General features: G+C 41.2%; 1 protein-coding gene across 14 annotated transcripts in view; it reads right to left on the bottom strand.

The window, feature by feature from the left end:
• Nucleotides 1-12,444, bottom strand: part of PAIP2B (poly(A) binding protein interacting protein 2B) — a 32,085-nt gene continuing 19,641 nt past the window's right edge. The window contains exons 2-8 of one of the 14 annotated variants that reach the window (XR_011526460.1): nt 9,037-9,185; nt 6,602-6,778; nt 5,738-5,945; nt 5,058-5,651; nt 4,360-4,510; nt 2,066-2,252; nt 1-812 (exon numbers count right to left, since the gene is read on the bottom strand). Coding sequence is in view for 1 of the 14 variants with exons in the window: in XM_070573822.1 (XP_070429923.1) it covers nt 5,595-5,651; nt 6,602-6,778; nt 9,037-9,177 (375 nt within the window). In the remaining 13 variants the exon portion in view is untranslated. Of the gene's footprint in view, nt 5,652-5,737; nt 5,946-6,601; nt 6,779-9,036; nt 9,186-12,444 lie in introns of all 14 variants that reach the window. The other 13 variants (XR_011526456.1, XR_011526461.1, XR_011526457.1 and 10 more) reach the window with 13 other exon arrangements.

Genomic DNA, 12,444 nt, shown 5'->3' with positions numbered 1-12,444 from the left:
TGCATTTTATTCTCATTTTATTGAGATTTTTCAACAGCTGCCATTTGGTTTGTATAGCAAATTTTTAAAAAAGTAACTTTTTTCCATTTTTGATATTTTTATGAAAATTTTCTTCAATTTTAAAGCCCTGCCCCTCCCCCAAAGAAGTATTAAATAACTACCATGTAATGTTTATTTAGGGAAAAAAACGTAAGGAACAAAACCAGCTTCTAAACACTTGCAAAATGGATAAAGGTACAAAGTCAAGACCTGGGCTGCCCCAGGACACCATCAGCACTTCACCGTCCACACCAACAGATGGGTGGGCCATGCACAGACCCCCCTGGGGGCTTCTTGTTCCACAAACTCTACTCCCTTTCTCCTCTTGACCTCCTCTGCTGGCTGTCCTCCTTCCCTTCGAATCAGTCCGACAAAAGCAGCATGATCCTTAATACATGTTCAGCTTTGTAACGAAGACAATACTGTACTTGGAAAGCTCAGAGATCCCCCATCCAGTCGAGGAGGAAACAATATCCAAAATAGTATTGATGGTTTCACTTTCTGGTCAAACACATGCTCGTACTTATTAAATTATCAGATGCTTCAAAAGTCCTGATATGTAGACAGCACAAAAGTTCCTTATAAAAAAGTTGCAAGATTATCATAAAAATTTCTGCAGCAGTTCAGTCTCCTCATGTGGAGCTTCTGATGACAAAGCTGGTTCTGATAAGTAGTTCCTTTGACATGCACAGTAGCTTCCCCTGTGAGTTCTATGTTCTGAGGGTTCCTTTCAGACCACAGGAGGTTGAAATCCAAGTTTAAAAGACTCCCTGCTGACAAAATGTATTATCTATCAATGGGATATTATTCGGCAATAAAAAGGAACAAATTACCAACACACCTTATATGTCATGGATGAACCTGAAAAAATATGTTACGTCAAAAAAGCCAGAATCAAGATACCACACTTTATACGATTCCATTGATATGAAAAGGCAAATTTATAGGGACAGAAGATTAGTGGTTGCTTAGAGCTGGGAACAGAGATTATCCTGTAAATGGGCATGAAGGATCTTATTGCAGGGGGATGAAAATGTTCTAAAACTGAGTATGGTTATGGCTGCACTACTCAGGAAAGTTACTAAAATCACTCAATTGTACATTTGAAATGAGTGAATTTTATGATACGTAAAATATGCCTAAATAAAGTTGGTTAAAAAAAAAAAGTCCTTGCCTCCCAAACCACCCATCAAGCATTAAACATTTCTGAAGGTTCACAATCAATGGGGCAGGATTATCACTTAGTGTTGAGTTACAGAGTGAAAACACTGTCCTATTTTACAGCAAATAGCTAGAATGTTTCTTCATTATTTTAAAATAAAAGGTAGCCAGTAAGAAGGTAGGACTGGGAAAGAAATCTCAGAAAATCTCACAAAGGAGACTCCTATTAATGACAAATCTAAGGGGGCTTTTTCTTTTAGAGTAAAGATGGTGCATCTGTCCCTTAGCAGATTTCTCTTCTGTCCCCTAGGGGTAGGGTGGTGAATCTCTTAGCTGACACCCTAGAGATCAGTGTATAGTACTCAGCTGTCCTATTGGTATGACCGCCCCCCTCAAAACTAGACTGACTGGGGACAGCAGTAGGAGGTTGGGTGGTAAGGGCTGAAGGCCAAGTAGCAAGAAGGAGACTTGAGTATCTTGTTCGGTCTGCCTCCTACTCCCCTATCCTTTGTCACCAATTGCAGCTTCCAGATGGGAGCAATAAAGACAGAAGATTAAAAACAAAGCGGGGGGTGGGAGGGGGACTCTCTCAAAGTTGTAACTAACAAAGTCTGTGGATGAAATTTACAAGGCAGTAGAGCAGTGGCCACAGGAAGTACTCTGCATACTTTACAGGGTGGAGCCAGGAGAACTAATGATCCCTGTGGGCAATGAGGATGGCCAAGATTTACACCGGGAACTGTGGGCTGAGGCAAGGCTCCCAAAGCACACCAGACCAGATCAATCCTCCTGTTCTCTCCACCCACTTCCCAAACCAATGAGGTCTGCATTATCCCAGAGAGTGGCTGGGGATATACAGTCTTACCCAATAGGTGCACATCTCCAAATCATGGTCAAATCTGCCAGGTCTCTGCCTGTTCCCATACTGTAACATCACCAAACCAAGAAACATTAGTAACCCGTCATGCTGGGGTCCTTCTAGAATACTTGCCTCTTCCAATCACAGCAGGGTAGATTCCCCATGATGTTTCGACATGGGGTTTTCAGCAGCCCTAATGCAAGAAATTTCAGTCAAACTGTGTCCTTTGACTACTCCTTCACACATCTTTCCTGTCTGACATATATTAATTCCCAGAGTGTTCAAGTGACCTCCTTACTTCCCAGCCTCTCCAAAATCAAGACAGAACTTTGACATTATAGTAACACATGATTTTAGAAACACTGCTTGGTGTTTCACTAAGAACATCTTTTAAGCCGTAGTTGGCATTATAGCCTTAACTAAAGAGACCCCAGCTGTTCTGACTTTGGAAACTACAGGTGCTGCAAAGGTCCAGCCTTTTCCTTATGATCTTTTTTGGTTTGGCCTTATATGTTCCCCACAAGTCAAGTGCTGCAGTCAGAAACTGGCCCATGGCCCCAAAGCTGCAGGTGCTCAGGCCTGGGCTAAATCCATCCAGTTCTCTGCAGTTAAAGGCCGGGAGAAACTGAAAAGGCATTGCCTTTATTTCTTTCTTCCCCCTTGAAGTGGAAGAGAGAAAATGGTTTTCATCTTGGAGTTTTAGAGTCCAATAATCACAAAAATCAGAAATCAATCATTAATAAACTAACACTGGGACCAGCCAGAATTGGCAATTATTAAAAATACATATTCTGCTTCTACACAAATTCTCAAATTTCAACTTGCCAATAAAAAAGTTTCAACAGGGTAGTGGCTTAAACTCAACATCAAATGATCACTTACAAATACCAGCCTCACCCTTAAAGGGCAAAGGTGTCCAGCTGGGCTTGCGCCCAGAACCTCTCCTGGGAGAAAAAGTCTGAGACAGAGGCTCCCAGACTTTCCCCAGTGAAAAGTCCAACAAGATCCACATGCATTTTCTGCTAAGGAGTTGGCAAACTCCAACTAAAGCTGAGCCTGTGATCTGGGTGACAACTGGGCTCCCACCTCACAACATAAAATAGATGGAGAAAAGAGTTGGGCTACAAGAGGAACCACTGGAAGCACAAGCCTACGCATTAAAAACGGGGTCACATTGCTAGCTGATTCCTGATCCCAGAGTCAGCACACTGTGTGTCTGAATAGGACTGGAAAGTCCAGCCTCTAGGTTCCACTGCTCGTCTGGCAGGAAGCTTAGTCCTGACCAAACATGCCTGTGAAACAATACTGAAGACTGACATCTAAGACGGAAGCCCTCAGCAGATGGGAAGTCAAACCCTTTGGACTGCACCTGACATCTTAGCCTATCCCGGTGTCAGAAGAGCAAGCCTTCTTCAGATGAAGAAACAGCTCGATCTGGACCCCTGTAGGACTCTCCAGACCAGGAGCCACACAAGACTCCATTGTACTGTTGGTGATGGAGACACCTACGGTCTAGAAAAGGCTTTTTCTGCAATCCCAATGCATTTCTAACAGCCTTTAGAATTCCGAGCTTGGACAAGCTAATGGAGACTGAAGGAGGAAAAGCAGCCCCAGAAGAGCGAGACCTCTATTTCTGCACTTCCAAGGCCCTCTCCTTAGAGGAAACAACCCCATCTGAAAGCTGAAGCTGGAATAAAGTTTCTTTATTCACAGCCCTTCCTGAAAATGAGTTAAAGAGTTCCATTCTCTTGAGGTAGAGGCTTTGGGAACTAATGTGCACATCTGGCAATACCAGCTCCCTAAGCTACTCTCCTATGATATGTGACCTAACAAGGAAGGTCATTTTCCAAACGATGCCATCCTATAAAATGAGGAAAAGATGTGGGTTCATATTTGAAATCAGACATTAGCCTGTGGCTGTTAAAAGGTCAACAAGGGAGCTCATAAGAAAAAGGAGAAATTCTTAAGCTTTCCAGACCCTAGTCCTCTCCTTCCAACCTCTGTCCCACATCCACATACTGAATTTGCACAGACTTTATTTCAAGTTACATGATCTTTTCCTGTTAGGCCTATCACACAACACAGTGGCAGTCACACAGAAGCCACTGTCCTCCTCAGGCCTCTGCAAGTCCTTGTCCTGGGAGAATGCCAGGACTGGACAGACACGCTCTCTTTTAGACCTGACTTTGCCACCTACATCACTGTCACACAAAGGCAGCTCCTGGTGCCCACTTTAGTTCCTCGTGAGTATCAACAAAAACTCATGTGACTTATAGGCAGAAAAGATAAAAGGAACATACCCAGAGAGCCCCACCTAGAAAACTTGCAAAGCTGGGTGTGTGGGAATGGCAAAACTTTGTAATTGCTGAAACCATTCTGGCGGGTTACACAGTCAGCTGGTTCAAGCAGGACTCACTCTCCTGGGCTTATTTTGAGTTGTTCTGCATAATTCTGTAAGGTGGGGAGAAGCATCCACACAGTGACTGTAGCTTCTTGCTAGTGTCCTGAAAAATATATTTACTTGTAAAAGTGTATAAACCTTTCTAAGGGAAGTAAGATACCAAGAGGACAAAGTCTTCATGGGGCTGGGAAAAAACTGTCAAAACAAACTTAAGATATAACTAACAGGATTCAAGGATGACTTCCCCAGCCTGAAGCTGATGGCCAACACAGCTTGCCTCTCATATACCTTTGGTAACAATATCTTTTCTTAAAAAGAGAGTAAGGTTGGAGTGGAAAGGACACAAGGGACCAGACACCACGAGGGGCAAAGTGGCAAATCCACCTTAGTGCTCTTTTACCTTGTAAAGGACGAGTTTGAGGGTAGCTGTAAACAGAGGCTTAAGAGTAGGCCAACAGTAACTGAATGATTCAAGTGACAATCACCACCACAGTCCTCCCCTTCTGATTTACAACTTTCACCAACCACCAAAAGAGCTACTGAGAACCAGTATGTTAAGTCTGTGTTACGGTTCAGGGCAGGGAGACATGGGCTCACAGGCCATTGATAATCCCAGGTCATGGCAGGAAACCCCAAGGGTCTGGGGAGCTGAGCGGTGTACTCTGGTTTGTAACGCCTGCTACTTCCACTTGTCCCTCTTGCCGTGCAGCTTAACAGACTTGATAAGTAGTTCTCCAGGTGTTCACTGCCCTTGGTAAGTATACAGCAGGGTGAGAAGGGCATTCTTAAACACCCAGATTTTCTTGGTCAGCTTATTTTGTTTAAACACACACAGCAGAACATTCCTGATGGAGGGGAAAAAAAAGATTACAATTTCCTTAACTCAAAAATCTAGTAATAATAATAGAAAACTCCTCCAAGTGAAAGTCAGTAGAACAAAAGGGAAACACTCAGAGGCTTGCAGAGAAAGACTGAGCACATTAGTTACTCCAGTCACAGTGTCAAGTTAAACCACTGTTCCCCTCCCCGCTGTGCACCCCGCCCGCCCCACCCCCCTCTTCAGCTCCGCATGTTTGTGCAGCGCTGTCCCCAGATGTGGGGACACACAAGTCCTCCTCAAAGCTTTCTGTCAGCTCAGTACTTCACTCCTGGAATAAATTCCTTGGCATCCGGGTTCAGGTTACTTTTGCTCTGAAATAAGAATCAAGAGATAATAAATCCCAAGGAAACCTGCACTTTAAAACTTATTTTCTCCCTGCTTCCATTATTACCAGTACCTTCCTCTCAGCCTCAAGGAGAGAAAAAAAGAGAATTTCTTGCAACTCAGGCTGTTTTTGCTGGGCTGCTTGCAACGGCTCCTGACATACTAAGCCCCGACCAATCTCATCTTCTCCTTCCTGCTTTAGACTCCTGTTCCCTTCATGACGTTTTCATTAGAGGCTTGTAAGTTTGACTCCAAAGATAATTTTTCAATTCACTGAGTACCTTAAATCAATGAGAATCAAAGTAGTCCATCAAGCCAGTTACTACAGTTGCTATTTTTTCATCTTGCTGTACTCTCTTTGCTTATCTACTCTTGTGAATACGCAAAATCTTGGTAAACTGCAGGGCACAATCATTCAGAACACCAGCTGTGTGAGAATTATCTCACTCACAGAATTCTGACATTAAGTAAACATGGAAGGCAGGGAATTCATTTATCCGTTCTTCTAATATAAGTGGAAAATGGCCTCTTAAGAGTATTTTCCTTCTAAAATGAGCAGGAAATTTTTATAACAGCATCATTCAAAACTATAAATACAGATTTGAGGGATAGTAAAAGAAAGGACAGCAGCAAAAGACAATTTGAAACCAAACCTCTTCCATGTTGAATTTTTTATCCTTAATCCCAACTCTACTTTGAAGAGCCCACTGGGGAAAACGAAAGTTGGTAATGCTGCAACAGTGTTTTCACAGTGCTTTATGAGATGCAATGTATCTTCAATGCACCCTCTTATAATGCCCATGTGATGAGTGAAGAAACGGCAGCTCAGAGGGCTCCAGAGACTTGCCCAAGGTTGCAGGGCCAGCAAAAGAGTCTGTGACTCCAAATCCTATATTCTTCTCCCTATGTCACATGTGGAACTACATATGGCTCTTACCAAAATATCTTCAGAATCGTGACCATCGCCAACCGACAGTCCATTTAACTGTTGTTGCAACTGTCCCATGGCCTGAGGCAGATCTCGTGATGGAATAAACCAGTCTTGGTCTTCTTCATCCAGCATCTCCTGGAAGCAACGGTCCAAAAAGTCTTGCTCCTGCAGCTCCTCCTCCACCTAGCAAGCAAAGGTGAGGAGCTCTGACTTACTGTCCCAGTGGGACTCACCCCTTCCAGTTTTTTCTCCATCCCTCTCTTTCAAAGTTTACTATTCTGCAATTAAGAATGACCTTGTATGAGATCTACTAAGAATTAAGAAGCTTCTGATAACTGACTAGAGAAAAATATAATTTTTAATTTTTTCTACCAAATTCCATCAACAATAACACTGAGGAAATAGGTATTCAAAATAGCAGAAATTCCAGGTCTTTACAGATCTTTTAAGATCTCTAACATGTAACACAGAAATTTTCCATTCATGTGGCACTTACAGAAAATCATTTTAAAGCGTGAAATTCTTTTCTCAATCTTGTTAAGAGCAACATTTCTTAAATTTCCCATTTTACAAGTATGGAAAAGGTACAGGAACCATGTAACTAGACCACTACCCAGATAGTGGAGATTAAATCAAAACCAACTCTCAGCTTCTGGCCCACTTTTCTGGTAATGAGGCCTCTAAGGGAGAAAAATACTTCCAGAATCTTAGAAAGATATAAAAAACACTTTTTGGCATGTCAACAAAAAATGATGTCATCAATGCAGTATTCTTTCAAAACAAGCAGAAATAATAGGAATATTTAAACAATTCCCTATTTCATAAAGATTACCCTAAACTAAAGACATATATATATATAGGATATTTTACACCTCTTTGCTGACATTGTCAACTCCAGTAAAGAGCATGGGTCACTCCACAGATTGCGTGTAATTTTAACAGGCCTCCTGCTTCACATTTGACCATCCCTTTCCTGCAGGCTGCCTGGTGACAGATTCGCAGCTCACTAGTGCCACCATGAGAGGGGAGGTCAAGCAGAAATAATCACCCAAACTAGCCAATACAGTTAATCTCATAAACTCAAAGGAAAAGTCACAGGTAGCAAGACTTAAAAACAGCATTTCAATGTTACAATCAGCCACACTGTTTCTGATCTCAAATATATTAGATAGTCATGAAGCTCTTATAATAACCACAAAATATTTCCAAGCCACAAGATTTAACACGAATGCTCACGATCTGCCCTGACTCTCCTCAAGAGCATAACAGTGTGCTCCCCCTTATGAAATCTACCCTTACTCACAGGCACAATCCATGAAAACGTGACCAGGGCACAGGCTTGTGACAGGAAGCAGGGTCTACGTCCTATTCACATAAATCATGACACAGTGTGCCCACTTGGGGTGGAAACTGCTGGCTGCCCCCATTAAACTTGTTCCCTTCTTCCCAGAACACCAGGCTGTTCAGTTAAAAACCACAATTTGGGGGCCAGCCTGGAGGCACAGCAGTTAAGTTCACACATTATGCTTTGGCAGCCCAAGGTTCACCTGTTTGGATCCCGGTACGGACCTACACACCACTTACCAAGCCATGCTGTGGCAGGCATCCCACATACAACATAGAGGAAGATGGGCTCTGATGTTAGCTCAGGGCCAGTCTTCCTCAGCAAAAAGAGGAGGATTGGTAGCAGATGTTCGCTCAGGGCTAATCTTCCTCAAAAAAAGACAAAAACAAAAAAATACCCCACATTTCGCATCTCCCATGCTGGATATGGCTGTATAACTATTCATCACATAACATCCCCATAAGTGATGTGAGTATTTTGGCATCATTTGGTTAAAAGGAGATCCCTTGCTTTGGCTTTCAGTTCTCTCCCTTTGCCAGTGGCTAGACTTCCAGTTATCCTTCAGCTACTCAGCTGATAAATGCCCTGGGGGTGGCAGAGCAACACTATGGAAGGGATCCTGTGGTCACAGAATCACCTGTCTACCTGGAACGCTTACCTTGGGGCTGTTAACATCGCAGCGATATAAGACAATGAATTACTGCTGAATCTTTGCTGAAGTAGTCTAACCTTCCCACACCTAACACACTTCTCTGTCTCAGACTCACATTCTGCCAGTCCCTGAGTTCCCATTTGGGGCATGCCAGGCTGGCCTGTCTGCTTACAGCTGCTGTTTCCCAGAAGTCTACACCAGATCACATGGTATTAGATCCTCTTTTAATCAATGTGGTAGAAAAATACCAGTATCTTCCTCCCAAGTACTGTCCCTCTGGTCTCTTACCAGCTGAAGATGCTTCTTGGTCGGCCGAGACCAGGCGTCCATGTATTTTTAAGTTATTCTAAAGCCAAAGAACCCATGTCTTTTGTAACAGACTGACAGTAAAATAGGAGAGCTGTTGAGTTACACATATCAGTAGGCTTCCACTTCTTTCTTTACCTGTCTGTTGAAATCCTCTTCATTCTCCATCCACATGTACTCTGCAAATGGGTTTTCCTTCTCATCATGCCCATCCAACCCCTGGTCCTCTTTGGATTTTACACTGGGTGATGTATTTGCCACACTGGATCCATTCATCATGACAGAACCTAAACAGGAGCAAGAGAAAGGAAAAAATGATACAAGGATCAAGGAAGTGAAAACTTATAACATCTATATTCTTCCAGAAGCTTCTGAAGTTTTAAGTTAAAGTTATTAACTATAGATGAACAGAAACTGCTAGTCTGTAACTGTTATATAGCTAACCATATCCTGCAGTTATCAACTATACAGATGTATAATTCTTTAAAAGTTAAAAGAAAAAAATGTCTAGGCTCAGTTAGCCTTTCTAGGCAAGTGGGGGGCAGGGAATCTTTTCAAGCCAAATTTCTGTAGGTTCTAGAACCTAATGGAGCTCACAAGCCTTCCTTAACAGTTAAATGGGTAGAGAAAGTGCATTCTTAATAAACACTCTAAGCAACTGCCCCTTATTCTGATTCTCAAGCTCTGTTTTTGCTTAAAACACATTTCAAAAAATGGTATATGTTCATTGTATTGATAAGCAAAAAGAAAATTAAGGTCACCAGTTGTCCAACCATCCAACATTAAAAACAATTAACAATGTGGTGCATATAACCTTCCTGACTTCCCCCATGTGTATGCAGATACACACACACATTCCCCAAGTATCCACTCTTACAGGAATAGCATGATGCTCCATCATTTGCTTTTTCTCATTTCTAGGTTAATATAGCCATACTGTGTTTTGGGGTGTTTCCAACGTTCCTGTATTATGAAGGTTGGATGAACTTCTTTTGTTCACCTTTCTAATGATTTCCAAATGATAACTCCTAGAAATACAACTGCTATATTGGAAAGTATGTTTGTTTTTTTAAGACTCTTGATTTATTGCCACATTGCCATAAGAATTTAAATTCTTACCAGTAGTAAGCGCTTGTTCCTCTGCATTCATGAGTATTATTATTTTTGAAACCACTACCAATTTCCTAAGAGAAAACTTGCAATTTATTATTTACATTTTCATTTCTTTGCTATTTACTGAGGCTGAATATTTTGAGATATACGTACGGGCCATTTATATTCCTTATTTTGTCACTTTTAGCTAAAGTAATTTTTCTGCTCAAGTACTTTTGCCTACTTTTCTATCAGGGTATATATCTTTTCCTTAAAACAGTTTTTCTATAAAAACTTTTATTATATTTGTCATAAGTTTTATTTTTCATAAAATAATTTATAAATAAAAAATATTTTGTTTGCTTAACATCTTTGGTGGTAGTTTTTGCTGGCCTTAATTTTTGTCTACAGCTTATGTGTCTGTCTGTCTTTCTATGGCTTTTTAAAGTATGTACATTTTTTTTAAATTGTTTATACTTTGGCTTCCAAATCCATTTTGGTGTGTTCACCCACATCTGGAAGGTGTTTTTTTTCTGTTCTTTATTTAAATCTCACCCATTCTTCAAAAACCACTGCAGTCTTTACTCATCTCTTCCTTCCTCTACGATCTTGTCGCTAGTGAGCCTGGGGTTAATAATACTTAATTGTTATGTTTCATATGCATAATTTTCCTCTTTCCAATTAGATTCGCAACTCCTAAACAGTAAAATGGAGGTTTACACCTCAATACTAGGAACTCAATAAATACCTGTGGATCATTGTGCTTAGGCAACTTTCCCTTTCTATCCTGACTCCCTTCAATCTCAACTCCACCCCCTCCCCCATTGTCCTTGGGGTATCTTTAAGTTTTTTTAACAAATAATTTCCTCACTCATTTCTATCTTGGCAACATCCAGGAAAAAGTCTTTCCCTGCTTCTGGATACACTAAAAAATTATTGCTTACTCCCCTTTAAAGTTTTTGCAATTTTCTAACCTGCTATGGACATCAGAAAATCTAATCTTCTTAAAAGACAAGGTGGAATTGTGAAGAGTAAGGAACAGATGGAAAAACAACTCACTGATAGTTCAAAAAGAATTTAAGACAGAATCCATTTAATTCACTGTTGGCTTAAATAGGGCACCTAGTATGAAATATATCAGTTTAACATTTTAGATAGAGACAAAAGAAATCAATGATTATTCCAAATACTGCTCCATAATAATAATTCCATAAGGCTATAGAAGGGAGGGAACCAGTTCTTTATTTTCACCACTTCCATTTGCAGCATTAGCAATGACAGAAGCAAGTCTGCTCTACATGCCAGGGCAACTGCATACCTAAGTAGGGTATTCCTAAGCACAGAGACTCTTAAAGGTCCTGATCCTTGCTGGGTAGTAGGTCATACAGTTTTATATTTCTAAAGACTCATTTGGCAGTTGTTTACAACCAGCACGGTGATTTCACCCCATCAATATGGAAATCATCCACAGAGAATCAGAGTTCAGTTTTCAAAAACATCTGCCTTTGCCCAAAAAATAAACCCTAAGTGCACATGACCATAAGGAAAAAGGGAAGGCAGAGGAAGAAAGAAAATAATTCAAGAGCAAGGCGGAGCACAGAGAAGCAAATTGCAGGATGCAGCCGTTCATGAGAAAGAGAATAGAAACTTACTATAATCTCAACATGAGGATGTTACCCAATTTAATGCAAACACGTTAGAAGAGTTGAAAACACTGAGATACTAGGAAAGTGGTTCTCTCACAGTAGGCTATACAGTACAGATTTGTATTTTATGCCATTCAGCCTGTGTTTTCCACACAATTGGAAAATTTGGTTTCTCTAAAGAGCAGCAATTGAACAACTTTATTTGTATAGTGCTTAACAATTTGTAAAATACTTTCATACCTATGCTCCGACTTAAGGTACATAAGTCCACCTTCACTTTAAAAAAAAAATATCCAGATAGTGCTATATAGGAAGACCAAAGAAGGTATCAGACTCCGGAGTTAAGCAACCTGAGTTCCTGGGTTAGTTTAAGAACAACGCTAGTCTGCAGGCCTACTGGGTAACAGTGAACTGGTGCTTAATGTTCCCCTCGACGGCAGTGGCAGAGTGGGAATGGGGAGATTTTGCTAGAGACTGGTAACTCCTACGTAAGGCATTTGGGGAATGCCTTCCAACTTGGGGAAGACATCAGGTAAAAATAGGACCATTGCCAGTAACCTCCCTGACTCCCGGTTCCAGAATTTCATGTAACAGTCTCTTTCTGTTCCCAGCTCCTCTCCAGTTCACGTCCACCATGGCTGCCCTCTAAGAGCACAGTGTTTCTCTAACCATCCTATTTTGACCTTTCATGTTCATTATTTCACTTGATTCCATCCATATCAAGGGATATCATCAAGAAATTCTAGCGTGTAGGGACAAAGAAAATATCCCCAAAGCTTCCAGAGATGGGGGAAATGCCTGGTTACAT

Source organism: Equus przewalskii, chromosome 14 (assembly GCF_037783145.1).
Source record: "Equus przewalskii isolate Varuska chromosome 14, EquPr2, whole genome shotgun sequence".
In the NCBI taxonomy this organism is placed as follows: Eukaryota; Metazoa; Chordata; class Mammalia; order Perissodactyla; family Equidae; genus Equus; species Equus przewalskii.
The sequence above is the reverse complement of the archived record's forward strand: the minus strand, read 5'-3'. Positions and strand labels throughout refer to the sequence as shown.